Consider the following 21,631-nt stretch of genomic DNA (forward strand, 5'->3'; position numbering starts at 1 on the left):
TCTCTCTTTCTTTGATATAGAATAATACTTCCAAAGCAGAGCTCTTTCCACCAGTGTGTCAGCGTGAGCTCATTAAGACCAACTATCGTTTACGTGCTTTCAACAGCTAAAACTTTTTAAATGTCGTCAAATATGGTGCAGTTGTATCTCTGTGTATGTATATAACATGATCAGTCCCAATGTGGCAATAACAATAAACGATAAACAGATTTTTTAAAGCATTCCTACACTGTTTTACAAATCATTGCGGATGACAAAAATATCAGAATAAGTTCACTGTAACAAATGACATTTGTTAAATGTTTTCTGAGTAAAGAGGCCACCAAGATGAATTTGGGGGCAGAATCACAGAAATGACAGCTGTGGATTTCAACCAACTCTTAAAGTATTTATGTCTTAACTGGGCAGATGTATAAAGGGGAGAGGAAGCGTGAGGGTAGAGCGCTGCCATCTAGGCCCTCAGTCAGTTGTACGATGTAGTCTTCTTGGGTTTGTGTGTGGCAGACCTTAAAATTTTGCCCATGGCTCTTTTTTCTGCCTTCCTGTTTTGCATAAAGAAAATCTGTAAGGAAGCTTTGATCTTTTTTTGACAGACTGACCAACCAAGGGGAAGGTTAATTTTTAACATTGCGTTGTGTAAATCTGTCACAAATGGGCTCCTGCTATAAAATAAGTTCGTGGCTTCTGGACATTCACATTTCTTTCCTTTCTTTCTGCAGGACATGAAAGCTAAAAAACAAAGTCCCAAAACTTAAACCAAAACCATCTCAAGACGTTTTGGGTTTTCTTCACAGGAAATTTACACATTTTAAAAAATATTTAAATAGAGAAAACGCGCCCTTTATCTACTGCCACAAGCATTTCTCTTTCCATCAGGATTAGGTCAAAGTCAAGAAAACCAGCTGTAGATAACTATTTGTACTGTTTTCTCAATTTGGTCATAGTTTGTGCTGTTGTTCAATCTGTTTTCCTTTCTGTTTTAATATTATGCTGTTGTGCAGATGGTATATTAATGTTGAACGAAAATGTTTTTGGAAGCAAAATTGTTTCGTTAAAGAAACCACCAGTGGACATTTAATTATGTTGAGCGGAGACGCATGGCTGCCATGTGTTAGGGTTAGAATGACCCAGCAGAATAAACGAAGGCTGGATTTTGTTGCCGTGTTACGATTTGTAGAGTGTTCTGTGTGCCATTTTCTGCATCCTTTCAGTTGTCAGAAGTAGCAGCTATTAACACCTGCCATTCACTGTTTTGTTTTGTTTTCAATTTGGAGCAAGCTGTCAGAACTAAGCAGGATTCCAGTAACTTTATTTGATGAAAGGATTGGCTTCTTTAACAAACTAGCACTTTTTATTTTTCTCAATGAGCAGGGTCTGGAACTCCTAAGCCATCTACTCCTCCTCCAACCAACACCCCCTCATCGGCCCCACACCCTCCTGACGCTCAGAGCTCCACTCTGACTCCCCATTCTACCACCCCAACTCCCCACGATTCAGGCTTCGCCCTTTCGCCCACTTTACTCACCCCATTTGCTCAGCAGCAAATGCCTCTGAGCCAGGCCTTGCCTGTAATGACCATTCCTCTTTCCACCATGGTAACGTCCATTACTACAGGAACCTCCTCCAACCAGGTCATGACAAACTCTGCAGGACTTAACTTCGTCAATGTAATGGGCTCCATGTGGTAAGTTGGTTTCTGTGTGGCACTTCCTCGTTTGCCTCTTTGCTCTGTTTGCTTTGCAGCAGCTGTACCCTCCGGGGATAGTGCTTTAAGGAGAGGCGCCCCGTTGAGGGGTTGGATCCCTGGGGGATGTGCCTCTGGGCTCTTCCACGTTCGGCTGTCCGTGTCCTCTCTCAGGCATTCTTTGGGCGTTCCCCTAACTGCATGGGAGCCACTGACCTTGTGCTACGTAATTGGAAAACCAGCCATAGGTTATGATTCTTTGGGAAGACCCATAGAGTTGGGTCTTTCCTGTGTGAGGGAGCTGTTCAGAAGACCGTTTAAAAGGCAGCTATATTTATTTATTTAATTTATATTCCGCAGATTTACATCATAAATTTAAAACAACTTAAAACATTGGTAGCAACCATGCAATACAGCATTCAAACGTAAACGAGGCAGCTCATATTTGCACCCTACGTAGCACCTTGGGCCCACAGGGCAGGATGGTTAAAACTCAGCCAGTGTAGAGTTGGCATGTGACCCCTCCCCACTGAGAGGGGCCAGTTGGGTGGCTCATCCGCCTCAATGCCCGTAAGTCTGGCGGAACATCTCCATCTTGCAGTCCTGGCAAAATGATAGGAGATCTTGTTGAGATTTGGCATCCACAAACAGTTCCACCGGGTAGGTGCCAGGACCAAAAAAGCCCTGGGCCTGGTTGAGACAAGGCGAACCTCCTTGGGGCCAGAGATCGCCAGTAGTTGTTTGTCTGCTGATCAAAGCAGGCTCCTGGAAATACAGGGCAAGAGCCAGTCCCGCAGGTATGTCTGCTCCTGTCCACTAAGGACCTTAAAAGTTAAAACTAAAACCTTGAAATCTATGATGTCATCTATTCGCTTGCTGCTCTCTCTAATTTAGCCCTGCATTCGAAGCACGTGCTCATATGTTTTTAGCTGAACGGTAAGGCCTAAGGAACAGTCTGTGAGCTGCTTAATAAGATAGGGTTAATGCCTGAGCTGCTTTGCTCTGCAAAGAGCTGGACAGCAAACTGCTCTGTCATGCTGTGCACCTTGCTAATATAACGTTTGCTCCTTCCTTTTGCACAGTGGAGCGCAGACACTGATGAGTGGCTCGAACCCCATGCTGGGTTGCAGGGCTGGTGCCATAAGTCCTGCAGGCATGAACCTGAGCGGCATTCTTCCACCCGGAGGCCTGTTGCCCAGTGCCCTGCCTACTGCCATGCAGCCCGGCCCTCAGCCAGGTCAGTACGCAAGCTGGCCGTGGATGCAGGGGGAGGGCAGGGAGAGGATGGTGAGACCATTGCAGAAGTCAGCAAGCAAGAGAATGGATCGTCTCCTTGGTCAGCCGTGCTCTGTGGTAGTCGGTAGGGGCTGCACCAGATTGGCCTTTGTATTGACATTGTCTGATTGGTTCCCCTGGGTTCAGCTGACGGTATTGTGGAGAGCACGCGATCACAGGTCCGGTATTAGGTCAAGAGAAGTACACTCACTGCCATACTCACATGTGGCTTTTGTATATCGCTTGCCTTCTTCCCCCAGTCCATTTGTAATCTTCACCTGTGTCGGGAGACAAGGCTCTCACCTACAGGAGGAAAATGCACTTTACAGTATCTACCGGTATTACCTTTGCCTCTCTACTGGGCTTCCTGGTGGGGCAGGAAAGGATCTCAGCTTGTCCTTGGCTGAGACCTACAACTGAAGAGCTATTTTCTTCTATGTTAATAGACTGGTCAGATTGGTGGTGGGTGGGAAGGAATTAGTTGCAACCAGGTATCTTAATGGGGGGGGGGCGGGAAACGCCCCAGATTTGATAAATTACGTTGCAGTTACTGTATCCCGCCAATTAATATTGCATGGTTACAAATTGGGACAAACTTCTCACACAGAGATCACTTTGTTTGTAGGACAGCAAAACAGCCATCAATTGCTTGCTTTGTCTTTCAAGGGCAGTTTATTTCTCTGAATTTATTCCACATGGAATTTTGAAAGGGCTCAAGTAAAGATACCTGAATCCCTATCAGTGTTTATAGTAAGATGTATCATTAACATAATTAAACAAAGTGTATATAAAACACAAGGTTGAAGAGACACAAACTGTTTTCCCATAGTTAACAGCTTGAAGTACACCTGGCGCTGCTATTTTTACTCTTGCGTTGAAGTCCCGTGCCCTGTAAAATACTATTTCTTTGGCACAGCATCCATAGTCATGAGCACAGATGTCCGTTCTTCGTTGCCTGATTTCTGTTCCATGTTTTCAAAGCTTAAACCTGGCTGGGGTCATTCTGATGAACTCTCTTGTTTGTTTGGCCTCTCAAGGATAGTTTCCAGTTTTGAATTCATTATGCATTTCTGCAACATAAACGTATGCACAGGTGTAGTGATCATAATGCATGACGAAAGGTAACATGGAAGCAAGTGAGTGCACACAAAAGTCCTATAATCCTTGTGAATATGCTCTGTAGGTGAGCAGGAGGGTAATTTCAGTCATTGCTGTGTATCCTCTTCAGAGAGCAAAGCTCAGGTGAATCATCTTGTCCTATACAAAATTTTCTTTAATATTTCATGGAACATTAAAGTCATGAAGCAACTAAATCAGCATTTCTACATCCTGAGATTTTGCTACTTTGAGCGCCTTATTGATGCCTTGAGCAGCAGCCAAGCCATAAGATACAAATTTGTAGCTTTGATGTTTGAATTTACTGTGCTTTTGTTAAGAAACATCCTCCTGCCACTAATTCCCCCCAAACGCTTTCAGACTTTTTCTGGATTTCTGACAAATCTGTAAAGCTGGAGGTGTTACAGGAGTTCTGCCCAGATGTTTCCTAAGAAGCCCAAATGGATTAACATTAAGTAAACCACACATCACATTAATCATACACCACACATTTCTGTCTTGTATCACACAGAGTGCCCTGACCTGGATAGCCCAAGTGATGCCAATCTTGTCAGATCTCTGAAGCGAAGCAGGGTCGGCCTTGGTTAGTAACTGGATGGGAGGCCTCCAACGAAGATCGGGGTCGCAGAGGCAGGCAACGGCAAATCCCCTTTGTTAGTCTCTTGCCATGAAAACCCTAGCAGGGGTGGCCATATGTCAGCTGTGACTTGAGGGCAGCTTTTCATTTTGTCCCACCCTGGATCGCCCACGTGAGCCTGATCTTGTCAGATCTCGGACGCTAAGCAGGGTTAGTGATTGGATGGGAGACCTCCAGTGAAGATCAGGTTTGCAGAGGCAGGCAATGACAAACCACCTATGTTGGCCTCTTGCCGTGAAAACCCCACCAGGTGTCACCATATGTCAGCTGTGACTTGAGGGCACTCTCCACCACCACCACACAGAACATTTTCTCCTGCCCCAGCTAAGCGAGGCAATGAGACCAGTTTGGGTCGAATCCTATAATCCACGCAGCCAGATCTTTCACCCATCCCCCTGTGCCTTCCCCAGGCTGCTGTCAAAGGTTGGAAACAGAGTGGGATGTGGCATGGGGAGTAGCGAGGAGGGGTCAGCAGCAGAAGTTTTCTGCCCCCCACTGTAGTTGCAAGCACTTGCTCTGTTCGTGGAGGAGCTTGAGCAAGGTGAGAGGGCAGAACTTCAGCCAACATTCCTCCATGCAGAGTCTCCCTGCAGTGCACTCTCACTCGGATCCCCACAGAAGGAGCTTGAGGCTTTCAGGGGAGCTGGAGCAGGGATGGGGGATCTATTCTGTATCACCACCGTTCAGACTGCCAAGCTTGGTCTAGAAGGTGCTATTCGTTAGCAGTGCTGTTTTCCCTCTACGTAGATAAAACTACAAAAAACCCTCCAATGTTGTCTTTTCTAAATTAATCTCAGCAGGTGGTCCTTTTGGTTTAAAGAGTCCTTCAGGCCTTCGCCCGTTGAATCTCCTACAGGTAATTATTTTTTTGATTATGTCTCTCCCTAGATGAGTGAGTATGAATCCAGAGAACTCCAAGCATCATTTCATTTAACTTTAATGTGTCTGAATGGAAGCTGATGACATGCCATGAATGACAGCAGATCATTTGCTGGGCGTTAAGCATCCAGGGAAGTCTCTCTTCACATCTGGAAAATTGAGTTGGTCAGAGGGGAGGAAAGGCTGTGCTTTGCATTATTAGAGACGGCTTTTCCCCCAGGCAACAAATGTGCTTTTTAAAGGCAATTATGAATCAAAAACAAGTTTTATTTATTTAATTAATTAATTATAGTTATAACTTGCTTTCCCTGCAGTGGGATCAGGGTGGAGCGCAACATAAAACATGGCAGCATAAAACAAGATAAAAATATATACGACACTTAAAAACAGCTGTCCACATAACCGCACAACCCGTTTTATCATTTCTTTGTTTAAACTTTTTGAATCCTGCCTTTGAATATAACTTCAAGGCAGCTACTAAAATACTTAAAATCCATAATAGTAATTTAAAATTAAAACAGAAAAAAATTAATAGCAACAAAAATGTGTAAGAGCCAGAGTTGTGGACTAGTTAGACAAGGTTCTGGAAAATCCAGGTTCAAATCCCCACTCATCCTAGAAGATCATTGGCTGATTTTGGTCCAGTTGTTAACTTTGAGCACAACCTACCTCACAGGGTTGTTGTGCAGATGAAACGGGGAAAGGAGAACCATTTACATTGCCCTGGACTCCTTGGAAGAAGGGCGGGACAAAAATATGCAGGACAGAGATAGAAACTCAACAGAGATTATTAGAACACGTCCAGGTCGCAAGTAACTATTTGTGAGCCCGAGAAGTCCTCCAAGAGTTTTCGTGATGCCTCAAAATCAGAGAAGAGGCAGAGTGAACCTAACATATCCAGGATTCAAACTGGCTGGTGCTCAGCAGCACCGGAACAAATAAGACTTCCTTTCCACAGGTGGCATGTGGAATAGGGAAGGATTGTTAAGGAGCCTTGAGGATTGCTAAGGAGCCTTGGCTTGAGGATTGACACCCTTGATAAAGTCCTGTGTCTTGCCACTGGTTCTTTGTAGAAAATCTGCAAAACAGTTGTTTCACTCCCGCCCCCCCCCCCCCGCCCCCCGCTAAAACTGCGTTTTCCCTCCAACCCCCTTGCATTATGGAAACATGCTCACTGCATCCCAGGAAAAACCTGGGAACCTGTCTGGAGACCACCTCGTTTTCCAGACCTGGCCCATGCGAAATGTTTAGCGCCAGCCTAATGAGTGAATGCCTCAAAAACAGTGACACAGCAGGCACCCTCAAGAGGAGAGAGGGAGAGAGATGTAAATTGCTGCATCCTATGATGCTTAAACTATACATCCTGAGTAAGGAAAGCCTTTAAAAGTCTTAGCGACAACGGGAAGTCTTAAAGAGCATTTCACTCATTCCAAAAGTAACCATTTTGCAGGATGGCTCCCCCCCCCCCAGAAGTGCCACTTTTTCCATTGGGAAAATTGGGGGGGGGTGGAATATGAATTCTTCACACACACCCCAGCCTTCACATCTCGACTGTGTTGATACCATCTTTGAAAACGGGCTAGCCACCCCATTTCCCGCCGTCGCAGAGAGACTATTAAAGCAGACCCCCATCCGAGGTCTTGTTTTTGCACGTGCTCGTCAGAAGCAGGGGGCACCACCGTCTCACTTTTGCCTTTCATCATGAACAGCTCCCTGGTGGCTCCCTGATTTTCAATCCACTCCAGCAGCAGCAGCAGCAGCAGCAGCCGCTCTCCCAGCTTCCATCCCAGCAGCCCCCAGCCCCCAGCCCCCAGCAGCAGAGCGAGCAGGTACGCGGCACAGGAGCCCCACCCCCCCTTCTGTCTGCAGCGCCCCCTTTCAGAACGCTGAATGTAACGCCGTGTAAATTTGGGGGGCTTGGATGTACATGTGGGCCACCTTACAGTGGCACAGAAAGAGAGCTGACGGGTTGCTTGTGGTCGCCATGCGTGGCAGAGACTTGGGGTCAGCCACAGCGGGAGCCAAAATCCTCAGGAAGAAGGGCTGCCTTCCTAACCCGCCAGTGGGGCTTTGTGTGTGTTCCTCTGTGTTCTCCGCCTACTCCACACTTCCTTTGCTGCAGCAGAGCACTGGCTGCCCCCTGCCCCCAGGTGAACATTGCTCTGGACTAACTTGTACATCACAATTCTAATAGCTTTTTAATGAAATGGTGTTTATGGTAACAGAATGAATGGAGACAGAGGGAGGTATGGCATTACTGGATGAATACTTGTCAGAGATGCTTTAGGCTGATCCTGCACTGGGCAGGGGGTTGGACTAGATGGTCTGTATGGCCCCTTCCAACTCTATGATTTTATACTGGTCCTAAACATAAGCTTGTTGTGAACTTCCCTCTCCCTGCAAAAAAAAAAAATGGAATTTTGTGTACTGATGCTCAGAATGTTCCCTGGGCTTAATCCGATGTGGAACTCCAAATACATTCTTTAGGGACAGAGCAGTGTCACAGGAAGGCCATTATTACTATTATCTGTTATAGTTGTACTGTTTCCCATGGATGAGTGAACCAGAGATTTGATGACTGGGAGCCAGCTATCCACAGCTGTCAGCACCCAGGCTCCTTGCAGCTAGCGGAGCGGTGCCTTGCATCCAATCCCTTTTGTTTTTTAACCAGGCTTCAGAGCAAGGCTGCACAAATCCAGACCAGGCCTTATCCGCCCAGCAAGCTGCTGTGATTAACCTGACTGGAGTAGGGAGCTTTATGCCACCTCAGGCAGCTGGTATGTATGTTTGGGGCGCACCCCTTCTGCGCGTTCCACTGCCAATCTCTGCCTCATAGAAAAGCCACGAGAGAGCAGCGTGTAGCTTGGCCAAGGTACTGTTGGGTGCCTAGAGATGGCTCACATATTTAAAAATCAGCCCCCCTCCTCTGGCCCTGTTGATGTAGATACCTGTGGGACATTGATTTGGGCCCTCCTTGCAATTCCTCCCTCCTTTTTGAGGAAGAAATTGGTTTCTTAGAGGATCAGGGATCAGCCTGGCCCCTGTGGCTCATGCGCTGGCTTCCTGACCCTTCTGCCATCTGGCAGGATTTTTAAATGCGTGAGCTGGAACGTATTGCTCTACTTGGAGTGGGCACACAAAAGTATTTTTGCTGAGTTACTGCAAGAGGTGAAGTTACACTGTGCCAGTTTGATGTCATGGTTAAGAGTGACAGGGCTTTAATCTGGAGAACCGAGTTTGATTCCCCACTCCTCCATTTGAAGCCAGCTGGGGGCCCTGGAGTCAGGCACAGCTTCTTGGAGGTCTCTCAATCCCACTAACCTCACGGGGATTGTTGTGGGGATAATAGTAACATACTTTGTAAAGCATTGAGGGGGCATTAAATTGTCCTGAAGGGCAGTATATAAATCACTTATTATTTTTATTATTATTATTGCTGTAGCGCAGTGGTTTGGCTGCAAATCAGCACTCTGCTGGTTCAAATCCCACTACTACCATGAGCTCAGTAAGTGACCTTGGGTAAGCCACTCCTCTCAGTCCCAGCTGTATTGTGGGGATGATAATAACACTAACTTTAGTTGTTTTAGATTTTCCGGGCTGTATGGCCGTCGTCTTCGCATTGTAGTTCCTGACGTTTCGCCAGCAGCTGTGATTGGCATCTTCAGAGGTGTAGCAGTGAAAGACATAGATCTCTCAGTGTCAATGTGTGGAGATGATGTTAGTGGGTAATTTATATCTACTCAGGAAGGTGGGTTTGGGCTGAGTAGATTCTCCACACATTGACACTGAGAGAATGGTCTTTCTGTGCTACACCTTTGAAGATGCCAATCACAGCTGCTGGCGAAACGTCAGGAACCACAAGGCCAAGACCCCGGCCATACAGCCCGGAAAATCTACAACTAACGTTCTCCGGCCATGGAAGCCTTCGACAATAACACTAACTTGTTCACCACTCTGGGTTAGGTACTCATCTGTCTAGAAGAGTGGTATGTAACCACAGTTGTTGTTTTTGTTGTTATCTGGGATGTTGCAAGCTGCAGAAAGACCTTCCTTCACTGGGCTTCTCCGCCGCTAGGGCCATTTGACTTCCCCCTGCCCCAGGAGTCCTGTCTCCCTTTCCCAGGGTGAGCGACTCATTTTTTGCTCCAATGAAGATGATTCATGAAGATCTACCTGAATTGCACGATCAAGCTGCAGAGAATGGATCTGTTGTAGGCAACCATCCTCTACTGACAGCCTGGCGTGCTCAAAGGGAGGCTTCATCGATGACACCCCCATAAGATAGTAACTGGCCAGAAGTTGGAAGTCACCGGGGGGCCATTTCTTTGCTGCAGCAAACTCTCCCCTCCCTCCCTCCTCAGCCCTGGGCTTCGGGAAGCCTGATGCGGCGGCCTGGGTTAGTGCTGCCGGGGTCTCCTCCACCGCAGAAAGGTCCGTGTTGTCTCACTCCCAGTTTTACTCCACTGGAGTGGATTCTTTCAGGGGCTGAATGTGTCGCTCTAAAAAAATAATGTCCCGTTCCTTTCCTCTTCCTCCAGCAGCAGTTACGATCCTTGCAGCACCAAACGGTTATGGTGGCGGCGGCACAAGCAGCTCAGCTCCGGCCTCGTCTTTCAGACAGCAAGTCAAAAAGTAGGAAGAGGAGATGCACATCGAGGGTTTCGAAATCCTAGCATCTGCATTTTATAGATACGTATATTTATTTAAAGAAGAATGTTTAAATGTGTTTGAATCAAAAAGCATTAATTCAGTGGTAATTTTACTAGTGAAATACAATTTGAGGTTGAACTGTGAGGCACGCAAATCGAATATTGGAGGGATTCGTTTTTTTCCTAATGAAATTCAGGTTGGTCACTAAATCATAAAAAATAAAAATTGTATATATTCCATCGTGGAAAAATGTTTTGATACAACTTTATAAATGTATTTTTGAGATAACTGGTGTGTGTGTACTGTGGGGAAATATACATTTTACAAGTCCTCTTTCCGAAGAGACCAAACTGAGGGTTTATTTTGCCTTTTTGCTTTTGATCAATTTGTCCAACAGCTTCTTCACTTCTTTGTGTCTTGTTACTGCACGGCTGATGCAGTCTTGAAGTTTGGCTCCCGTTAGTGTGCTCCCTCCTAATAAGCAAGCAAACAAATCCATCAGTAAGGGTTGGTCTTTCCTTTCAAACACTTAACGTTTCTGTTATATTCTGAATTTTTTAACGTTTTTGTTTTCAAAATATGTTCATCAGCACATACTCAGAACTTTGTGAGGTTTTTTAAAAGAATGCTGCATGAAGAAACATGTAGCTCAGCAACAGTAAATCTTTTTAATCCTGTGTATTTTTCATGGGTTTGTAATCTGTTCTGCACAACAGAAGAAAAGTTAAATTGGATTATCATGTGGTCATTCAGAATAAAAACTGGGAGCCAGCATCCCCTCCACATAAGAAATAGTTACAAGTGTAAGTCTGACCTCTCTTGGTAAGAGATTTTCAAAGCTAAGCAAATTGTACAAAGAGCTACCTAAGGAGGAGGGCTGTATTAGCAGCACTCCTGCGCTGAACCACCTCCACTCTGACAAGAAACACAACGGCCAAGAGGGATTTCTGCCTGGATGCAACTACGTGCGCAAGTAGGAGATTCCACGCTGCATTGCTTGCAGAGCAGCAGCTGATGTCCAAAAATATTTTGAATGGAGTACTTGTTTTGAGGAAGCTGGTCTTTTGAATCCTTTTAAAAGTTTGGCCCAGTACCTGGTTTATGAACAGCACACAGTTTGCCTTCCTCATCAGTTACAATCGTTACAGTCCCAGTCGCCAAGTCCTCCTCTTCTGCAGTTGGGTCAACAATCAGTAACGAGCTGTTGAGCACACACACACAAAAATCAGAGTTGGAACGTACTCAGTGTGGTGATACTTGATTTGGATAAGGGTTTCACAGATCCGGCACATCCCTGATAACTCAACAGAACCACACAAAAAGAGCAACAATCTGAGAACACTCAGTAGAGCCTAGTTCCTAAGACAGAAAACCTGCCTTAAAGTTGGAGGGAGAATGTAAAGTGTGTCCGTTGTGTCCCCACGTATTGTTGGAAGTGTCCAGTCCAGCGAGTCAAGGCCACAAGGGCTGGACTGTAGCCACTCTGTGCTCGATCCCGGTGCAAGCGGCAGCCCTCCCGCCATAGGCACTACTGTTTCACTCAGCTTTCCAATCAACATTTCTTTCAGGTCTAAACATCTATAGATTTCTCTACTTACTCAAACAGGATAAATGATGCAGCCACTGGTTCCTTCCTGATAGTCAAAGGAGTCTTCTCTTTCAAATTAACTTCGGCCAAACCGGTTTCTTCATTTATGCTAACAGCAGGCAACTGCACTGAAATCACAAATGCAAATGCTGCTGGGCACGCAGAAAGTCTATTGGGGGGCGGGGGGGGGGGGGCCAGCCATCTTCTGTGCAAAGAGAATCCGTCAGTGAACAATGAGAGGGGCAAGGGAGAAACTGGGCTACCCAGAAGAGAAGTCGGAGTGGAAAGGGAGGGGCAGCTGTGCTAGTTCAGCACACATCACGTAGCAGTGCTCATCCCTGTGCCGCCGTCACCAGTAAAATCATGTATTTTCCTGCCGGGGCTAACTGAGAATATTCTAGTGGAGGCGGGGAATTTGGATTGGATAACTTGCATGAGGGGAAAAGTTCAACCTCTTTACTTCCATCAGAGCTCCCTGTAGCTTACACTGAAATGAAGACCAATAAAAGACCAGGTATTCCAATCACAAATCCCCCACAAGAAGTCTAGCTACGGGAGATGCCTCAGGGGCACTGATGTTTGGCATGTCATTTAACAACAACAACAACATTCGATTTATGTACCGCCCTTCAGGATGACTTAACACCCACTCAGAGTGGTTTGTGTTTACAAAAACATTCTGTGAGGAGTGGCTGAGAGAGTTAGAAGCTGTGACTGACCTAAGGTCACTCAGCTGGCTTCAAGTGGAGGAGTGAGGAATCAAACCTGGTTCTCCAGATAGAGTCCCGCGCACTTAAGCACTACACCAAACTGGCTATTTACTAGCACCAGAGCCTGTTGTGTGATACAAGACAATGGGCTCTAGCTGTGGGACCTTGGGAGGGCTGCACTGCAACCCTTCAGAGGCATGCATAAAAGGTAAGTTGTTGCCAACACGGCTCGCCTTTTAGATAGTAGGATATTGTGCTTTTCTTTTCAAAAAGAACATCCGGGGCAACTCACTCACACAAAACATCCTCATCAAATAGAGCTATCAAATAGTCAGTCAATAAAACAACAACATGATTCCATTTCTTTGACAACTGAACTGTCCAGGGGCTGGGGCTGAGCAGATGAAAAACTTTGCTCAGACTATCTTGAGTTTAGTAGAAAACCTGGCAAACTAACTTACCGTTTTTTAAAGCTGCCAGAAAAGCACACATGCAGGCATCCAGAAGATTCCCATCGTAGTCCAAGCATATCATATCACAGTACAGGACCCAAGCAAGCTGTGGGAACGAGGGCTACAGCTGTAAACACAAACTTGAAACGAACCACAGCAAGGAGAAGCTTGTGAAATATATTTGCAGAAAAGGAAACGCCCCTTCAATCCGTTAATGCAATCCTAAGAGGAGTTACTCCAATCTAAGCCCATTGAAACCAGTGGTCTTAGACTGGAGTAACTCTCCTTAGGATTGCACTGAAAATCAGCTCATTTTCAGGCTAAGGGGGAAAATGCTGCCATCGCACACACACACACAATAAGGCATACCACATGCTGCACCACCAAAGCATTCCTAAGCAGCCTGCCTTGGGTGCTTTAATCCAAAGATGACAGCACACACACACAAATCAGGGCAAGTGTTCAGGATCTGGCCGGAATTGAGCTTGCACCACACGGAACAAAGCAACTTAAAATGTCTTGTTAGGTGATTCTGTGTTCCAGGACACTCCAGGTCCCTACGGCTGAGGATTGTTCTAAGGTGGGGCTCTCCAGTGTGGTGCCTGCCAGGACTTTTCCAAAAGTGGAGGGGGTCACTGTAAGGCCAGGCTTATGATCAGCTGCCCTCACTCAAAGGAAAGGGTTTTTCACTCACTGGAGAATCGGGACTCTGAGCACTGGTAAGCACCTAGGCTTTTCCTGGTTCATGTGAGGGTCCATTTCCCCTTCAGCTTTATGTTCTTTGTATTGTCCCTTGTTTTTCTCCCTCCCCCTTTAGGCTTTCCTTTGCCTCTTTTATCCCTGTAATACAATTCTTTTTCAAAGTGAGGAGGGAGGTATTGCATTTGGCTCTGCCTTCTGTGGTGGCCATTCGGGGTTTGGCCATGCAGCCCCCTCTAAAAATTCCAAAGGCACACGCAGGCTCAAATAGAACCGCCATGAAGACAGCTCTAAGAGACCAGAATGGGAATCTGGTGGCATGGTACGGGCATAAGCAAAAAAAAAAAAAAAAAAAAAACCTACACTCTTCCCCATTCTATCAGACTTCAATATCAAGCAGCAATCCCATTGCAATGCACCTGGATACCCTTCCACCACATTCTGACCTCTTGCCTGAATTACGCCTTCCTGGTAACTTGAAGTGAGGAAAAAAAGTCACAACTAGTCATTTTATTACCTACATAATCCCCCCTCCCCTCCTGCTGTAGCCCAGGGTGCCCGCCCACCCATGGCAGCTTTCAGGAGGTGTTCTGGGCTGCAAGTGGACGGGGGGGGGCGGGCGGGTGTTTCCCCTCTAGGTGGAAACTGTGCCATCTGCAGAAATGCACCATTGGGTCCCAGCTATGTCCTTGCACAGCATTGTAACATTTCTGCTTTGCAGTAATTCTACTTCCTATGTTGACGACCTATTTCTTATTTTTCATGTATGTTTAATGCCTTTGAGCAGCCTGTTGCGGGAATCATATTGTGATTATGAAGCGTATGGAGGCAGGAAAGCAGCAGGCCTTCCCTTGTTTTGAGGAAGAGAACAGTTTACAAGACAGACAAACTCCAAAGAATGGAATGGAATGCAAAGTCCATCAAAGCGTTCTTCTTATATTTCAGGAGAACTGTGAATGCTGCTAGTTTTATTTCTTGCACTATAACAAAACTTCCAACTGTTTTGACATGGTTGGAATGGTTTTAAACAGATATTTTGGTTTTTGCCTTTTGTTTGCCACTTCACTTCCTATTGGTGGGGATACAAATTCAAATAAATAGCACATTCTGTGTTTCAAATATATATGAGAGCTGCATAAAATTACTCTTCCTTTTGGACTAAGTGAAACATGTCTGAGTTAGCTGGTCCAGGCATCCCCAGCCAATCCTCAAACCAAATCAGGACTGAAACAAAAAGTGCATTCAACTCCCTTTAATGTTCACAATAAAGACTCTGCTTTTACTAACCTTCCCATCTACAATGCACAGATCTTCTTTCATTACTACCTGTGAACTAAAACAGTAACATGGTGACGAGAAAAATCCAGCTCCCAAACACATTTTCATTGAACAATTAAAGTACCTCCCCCCGCCCCCGCTTCTTACTTTTCAATCACGTCAGCCATAAACTGACTGGCTGCCTGAGCCTCTTCCCCTGGAGGTCCAGGTCGAAATCTTGACGAACAGAGCAGAGGCAGATCCACATTAGGAACTGAGGGGAGAATCATTATGAATCACACTCTGAAGGAAGTTTAATAAAAGGCATCTAGTATACTATATGTCTTTCACTCTGTTATGCCCTGAACCTGTCCTTTTGGAAGGAAGCTAGTCTGAATTGTTCTCTTAATTCCTTAATGATACAAGAAAAAAATTTAAACATACCACAATGTAGGCTGAAAATTACCTTAAATCAAAAAAGATTCATGAAAAGCACCTAAAGACACCCTCAAAAGAACTGGAAGCACAATTTAACCAATCATCCCGTTTATTCCGGGGATCTACGCAGGCCTCAGGATGTTAAAAAGGGTGTTAACAACAAGATTCAAAGATTCCTTGGCTGATAACAGGATGATATTTGAAGCAAGAAAGGAAGACTTCTTAGACTGGAGGACGCACTACTGCTAGCAACATGAACCAAGATCATCCTAGTCCAATTAAAGCATGGGTTTTTAAATGCCACTGAATAACCCAGGCTCACAGAAACCAAAAGCTCATTTAACATTTTATCCCTGTGCCAGATTATAGCAGTTTTAGAGCAGAGTCAATGGCTCTTGCTACAGAACTGAACTGCTAATTCTTAAGAAACTGGAAGGTAATCCTTGCAAGACACCTTTTCACACATGCCCTCGGTGGTGACCACCTAGGAACAACGTGGCATCGAATTGTTCCAGGAAGCTGGCCCACTGCGTGGATATTGCCTTTTCCCCCAGGGCACCACTGTCCCCCAAAAACTAGGCTAGCAGAGATGCAGCACAGCCAATTTCACTGGAAGGGGGAAGGCACCAACAGGCTCAATAGGATTGCTCAAGTGAATGGACCATACGGCTCTAAAGTACTCAGGTTAAGACAAATTACCAGATGTGACACAAAAACGTGTGTGTGTATCCAAACAAGCACCCTTGTGATGTCCTCTCAGCACCGCCTTTCTGTTCCAGATGTCTCAGATACTTATACAATACAAGAAGGACAGCTCATCCACCTGCTCAGATTGATAACATGCTTTGCAGGGTAAGTGGAACATTGTAAAATAACGGGAAAACCGTAGGTTCTGATGGAATTAACCCAACTGGAAAATAACTGGCAATTCTAAGGAAAAAGGAGAATAGAAAAATCTTACCAATATATCCCTTATTGCTGGAATCAACAGGGGGCACTGCAAATTCCTTTAGACAGCATGTGTGGAGAAAAGAATTTTAGAAATGGAATTACACCAATGCTCACTGATCCAAATATGCCTGTTTTAGAACACCATTGGTTATGGTTGTTATTAGTCCTTCCTTCATAGTTCATTGTTTTATTGATGTTCTTTATATTCATGTATTTTATAATGTGTTATTACTGTTATTAATATTATCCATAAATAAATTTTAAATAAGAAAGCGTTCCTTGAATTTTTCTTAACATACAATTTAAGAATCAAGAAAAATTTTCCCCATACTTTTCATGTATTTAATTGTGAATTTTAATAGATGTATCTTATAAATATATCTGGCAATGTAAATATCTGACATTCATTAAAACTAAATGGATTATTTCTATCGTATTCATATTCACTAATAATCTCAGCCAAGACCAAAACAAGAAGCCTCCTAGAATGAAAATATTACTTTTTCTTACAAGAATGTAATCCTTTAATCTTTATCAGAACACCCCATTTTAAAATATCGTCCATGCTTGCCTTTTTAAATAACAACCTCAAATTGTTTGCTACAAAAAACTGTTATTTTTTTTAAAAGACCACTAGTAATACAGAACAGAATATGGGGTTAAACATGCAACATTTAAAACACTGTCAATAAAAAACACAAGCACGGCTAATACAATGCTTCTTTTGTGCTATCCAACACTGTGCATGTAAGCCCAAGGAAACCCTCTACCTCAATGGCCAAATCTGACTGAAGCAGGATAAGAGGAGGTCCTAGGGAGCCACACTTCGTAGGACACAAATGTTCACTTTCAAAATAAGGCTGTAGTACTCTGATTTGGATCTGTATCAAACAGAAGTGATTCTGCTTCCTGCGGAAGTTAACGGAGACCCCATCCCTGGCTTACCAACCACTCCCACTTCGCAAAGTTCTGCTGGAAGGTGCATGTTGAAGACACTGAAAGCAGAACAGGAACATTTCCTCACTGCTGCCCCACTAGCTTTTCATGCTCACAATGGGGAAGCACATGCTACCTCCATCAGCTGAAGGGGAACACATCTACCCCCTCCTGCTTTCTCATCTCAGGTCTCCAATGAAGCACTGTGAGAAAGTAACAGGGAGATTCTGCTTCAACAACCATCTTCTTTCTGCTATTTTCACAGTCCAACAAGGCTGTCGACAGACCAGGTCAGAGGAGAAATCCAACAAAATTCTGAAATCCATCAGTCCCCAAAGCCTAAAGGTGCACTAGTTTTTAAAAGAATTATCTGAGTCCACAAACCCACCGCCTTTATGCCGCATATCACAGTTGTGTTTCCTAGCTTCACAAGGGCAGAGCCATCTGCAGTAGTTATTGAACCTGAAAAGAGAAAACGCTTTACAAAATCTAAGCCTTCTACCTGTGAAAATGCCTTTCACAGATTAGGCCCCAAATCCCATCCCTTCGCATGAAATACAGGGCATTGGCTGAATGTTTTTAAGAATCAAAATAAAATATTTACATTCTTACAGCCCTGCCTTTCAACAATTCTGCAAGAAATCACAAGTCATGAAAGTCTAAAATGAAAAACAACAACCATGACTTAAATAAACCTATAAGCACACAACACTGTTAGCTCTGTGATTTGGATCCTCCAGGAGATTTAGAGAGAGAAGGGATTTCTGTCTGCAGAGCATGACTTCCCTGCCCACCCCCCTCCCTCTGCATTCCAAAACATCCCCAGAACTGCTCCTCCTGCCAACTGCCTCCCCACCATGTATGGAAATTCTGCAATCAAACCAAGCTCCTTTCTGTATTTAAGAGTGACACCAGTCAAATGCTTCTTTAATTCCCTGATCAGGAATATTTGATGAAATCAGTGAGAAGCCCAACTTGAAAATGGAGAAAGAAGATGGAAAAAAACTTGAGAAAGTTGATTTTTTAAAACAGGGACAGTCGTGATAGGATAAGACAAGGAGAAGAAGACAAGACAGTGGAATGAAAACAGATCACTTATCCAACTAATCACACTAGGAAGCAAAAAGGAAGCAAAAAGCAGGGATTCCAGTAACCATGAAACAAACTGGCTAAGCTAAAGAAAGGATAATGTTTCAGCAGACATTTTGGAGACAGCCATCAGAAGAAAATGTGATATTACATCCCTATCAAAAGACTTGCAAGGGTATGACCCAACCTAAGCAAAGCCCTTTGATTTCTCACTCATTTTGACATGAAAGTCAAGCCCTTGATTAATTTCTGCTGCTAAAACCAATGGCCCTTAAATGTCCATACCTTTGACCCAGTTGCATCCTTTAAGTTTGCCAAATTAGTCATCACTGCAAATATCACCATGCAGATAGCATATAAATTATAGTTCAAATAGATGATGCAAATTATTCGTATAGGTTAGATACATTAAAATGATGAATTATACCAGAATATCCTCTGTAGTCTTTTCAAAAAGCCTCCAAAAAGCTCTTCTACACCAAAACTCACCTACGTTGACAGTGGTTGTCCGGAATTCACCAAGCTCCCTCCCATCAGGCCGGCAGTTTTCTTTCTAAAAGGTATATCATTTTTTTAAAGTTAAAGACACACAGTCAAAGTATACAGATTTTATTTCAGCTGCTTGCCACTGAGTCAAAGATGGGTTTGTAATAGACAACTGAGGGGCAACTATTTTTCATTCAATTTATTCTCCTCTGGGTTTGAAGAGCCATCTTAATATCAACTACGCTTGTTTGTTATGCTGTGAATGACGGAGGGGACCCTTGGCTCCCGCCCTCCCTTTCCATTCCTCCTCGTGTCTGATTTAATAAACATTTCCCGTGTGGCAGCAAACCGCAATTCCTTCTTATGTCCAAATCACAAAGTTTTGATTTAATCCTGATTTGAAGAGAAGAGTGCAGAATCTGGAATTTTGATCTGGAGAGAAAAAGTGCAGACCATAGGATTCTGATCTGGCAATCCAATAGTGGAACATGTTGATGATCGCAGATCTTCTTCACTCTTCTCCCCCCACACCCAGCAGTCCCTTCTGACCCCCAGGAGAGATGATTCCCAGGGCCACTGAACCAGCATGGAGTGGAAGGCCCCACCCTCCTGGCTTTCTGCAAACGACGCAAAACCGAATTATTTAAAAGGGCTTTTTACTTGGATAGGAGGGCTGTACTGTAGGGTCTTAGATGCTTCACTAACAAGTTAGGGACCACAGATTTCACGACTATGTTGCCTTACATCCTGTTGCTTAAGCAAGTGCTTCTATGTGCTACCTGTTCTTCAAATATCATCCTACTAGGTAGTTATATGTTGTCTAATGTCGGTCCTAGAATTGCCTATGCTCTGTTTCAGCATTGCTCCAACTCTGTATGGGGTTCTTGTTAATGTTATGTCAATTTGGCATAGCAGTTAAGAGCAGCAGGACTCTAACCTGGAGCACCGGGTTTGATTCCTCACTCCACTTGAAGCCAACTGGGTGACCTTGGGTCAGTCACAGCTTCTAGGAGCTCTCTCAGCCCCACCCACCTCACAGGGTGATTGTTGTTGTGGGGATAATAATATACTTTGTAAACCACTCTGAGTGGGTGTTAAGTCATCCTGAAGGGCAGTATATAAATAAAATATTATTATTTATTTACCCTATGGCATTGTTTATGGATATGTCCTTGATATTGATTGTACTAATCTTGCACTATCTAATCCACCTTGTGTCTCAGTGAGAAAGATGGATGATAAATGACATATATAAATAAATAATAGCTAAGCAGGTCAACAGACTGCAGGGAGGAAGACCAAGGTGGAGAAATCACCTAATGTGCTGTGTGGGCAGAAAAGAGTAACCGCAGACTCCTACCGTGGGCAGGGAACCAACTGCCTGATACAATTCACAAGAGCTAGAAATCAAGACACCTTGATTTTCAAAATCCAATCAACCAAATGGCCACAGGAGCTCCCATCAGCAAAAAAATAAATTGAAAAAAATGCAGGTGCAGCAATATTTAAAGTGAAACAAAGAATATGCATATAGTACTCACCAAGAACCTCCTGTAATACTCCAAAGGCTCTACAGTTCTGAAATAAAGCAGACAGAAAGTCAAAGCCGACAGATCTGGAGGGACAATTTGCCAGGGATTTTTTTTTAATGGGTCTTTCAGCACAATATTTTCCAGGGGAGGAAGTAAGTGGGGTTTTATTGAGTTCTGAATGTTTTTAATGTGGGGACTGGCAAAGGCAAACCACCTCGGTTTCTCTCTTGCCAGGAAACCCCCACCAGGGGCCGCCATCAGTCAGCTATGACTTGAGGGCACTCTCCGCCACCCTCCTGCCTTGAGGCAAAAAAGGGGGGAAATGAAAATCTCTCCATTGTTACACGAGCCCAGCTGAAGGCGGGGGCGCTCCGGCCCCTTTCAAACGGGGCTCTGGGGAGGCAAGAGGCGGGCGCCGAGGGGGCTTCCCGGAGGGGAGGCGGGCGCGGGCGGGAGGGGCGCCCCTCAGGCGCCCGGGCTCCTCGCCGCTCTCCCCCGCAGCGCAGGCCTCGACCCCAGAGGGGCTGCGGCCCTGCCAGAAGCCGCCCCCCGACACCCACCTGAACCCGCCCGCCGCCGCCATCGCCTCGTGGGCGCCTCTTCCCCGCCGGCCGGGCTGCGGGCAGGGAGGGCCAAGGGCGCGGGGCGGCACTGGGCAGGCCAGCCGGGCTCGCTCCGCCCTCCCTCGGCGGGGAAAGGCGGGACCGGGCCGCGTGAGGGGAATCCCGGGCGGGGCGCTGGGGCCGCCGCCCGCTCTCCCCAGCCCGCCTTTGCCTCGGGCCTCGAGGCGGGTTGCGAGCGGGCGGCGGGAGGGCGGGGAAGAGCCGCGGGCCCGGCGGACTGCTCGGGGGTGCCGCCCTAAGCAGTCCCGCCGGCCTAAACGCCCCGGGGCGGAGGGGCTCGGGCGGGGCGCGTCTGCTCGGGGCCGCCCGCTCCGCCCGCGCGCCTCGCCTCCCGGGCGCCCCTCGTGGGCTCGCGGCCTGGCGCGGAACGAGCGGAGCGGGGGCCTCGGGGGTCTCTGTGCGGAGGCGCGAGAAGGGGACGAGCGGCGAGAGAGACCGTGTTATTGGCGTAGCCAAATAGCCGTGTTAAGATTTGCGGTGGATCGAAGTTTTTCCTTTATATACTTTTTATTCGTTTTTCTTGCTTTTCGGTTTTTTAAATTTTTGGTTTTTTAATCTTTCAATAAAATTATTGTTGTTGTTGTTGTTATTAAAAGGCGGGGGAAACAGAACATGGGAAACCAGCAAAA

The 21,631-nt window shown here is 45.6% G+C and overlaps 2 protein-coding genes across 10 annotated transcripts in view; one reads left to right on the plus strand and one right to left on the minus strand.

The window, feature by feature from the left end:
* Window positions 1-10,463, plus strand: part of SUPT20H (SPT20 homolog, SAGA complex component) — a 34,608-nt gene extending 24,145 nt beyond the window's left edge. For 3 of the 9 annotated variants that reach the window (XM_055003038.1, XM_055003039.1, XM_055003042.1), the window contains exons 19-25: window positions 1,615-1,684; window positions 2,767-2,921; window positions 4,587-4,658; window positions 5,510-5,568; window positions 7,301-7,420; window positions 8,263-8,368; window positions 10,130-10,463. In XM_055003038.1, coding sequence (XP_054859013.1) covers window positions 1,615-1,684; window positions 2,767-2,921; window positions 4,587-4,658; window positions 5,510-5,568; window positions 7,301-7,420; window positions 8,263-8,368; window positions 10,130-10,227 — 680 coding nt within the window. In that variant the 3' untranslated portion in view covers window positions 10,228-10,463. The remainder of the gene's footprint in view (window positions 1-1,614; window positions 1,685-2,766; window positions 2,922-4,586; window positions 4,659-5,509; window positions 5,569-7,300; window positions 7,421-8,262; window positions 8,369-10,129) is intronic. The other 6 variants (XM_055003045.1, XM_055003046.1, XM_055003041.1 and 3 more) reach the window with 5 other exon arrangements.
* Window positions 10,464-10,480: 17 nt separating this feature from the next.
* Window positions 10,481-21,245, minus strand: EXOSC8 (exosome component 8). Its single transcript, XM_055003047.1, has 11 exons — window positions 20,940-21,245; window positions 20,389-20,425; window positions 18,851-18,914; window positions 17,661-17,734; window positions 16,347-16,392; window positions 15,116-15,221; window positions 14,978-15,023; window positions 13,001-13,097; window positions 11,840-11,957; window positions 11,336-11,442; window positions 10,481-10,715 (listed from the first exon to the last, which is right to left on the minus strand). The coding sequence occupies exons 1-11, from the start codon at window positions 20,960-20,962 to the stop codon at window positions 10,600-10,602; spliced, it is 834 nt and encodes a 277-aa protein (XP_054859022.1). The 5' UTR covers window positions 20,963-21,245; the 3' UTR covers window positions 10,481-10,599.
* Between the last annotated feature and the right edge of the window lie 386 nt (window positions 21,246-21,631).

The sequence above is a fragment of the Eublepharis macularius genome, chromosome 18 (assembly GCF_028583425.1).
Source record: "Eublepharis macularius isolate TG4126 chromosome 18, MPM_Emac_v1.0, whole genome shotgun sequence".
Classification (NCBI taxonomy): domain Eukaryota; kingdom Metazoa; phylum Chordata; class Lepidosauria; order Squamata; family Eublepharidae; genus Eublepharis; species Eublepharis macularius.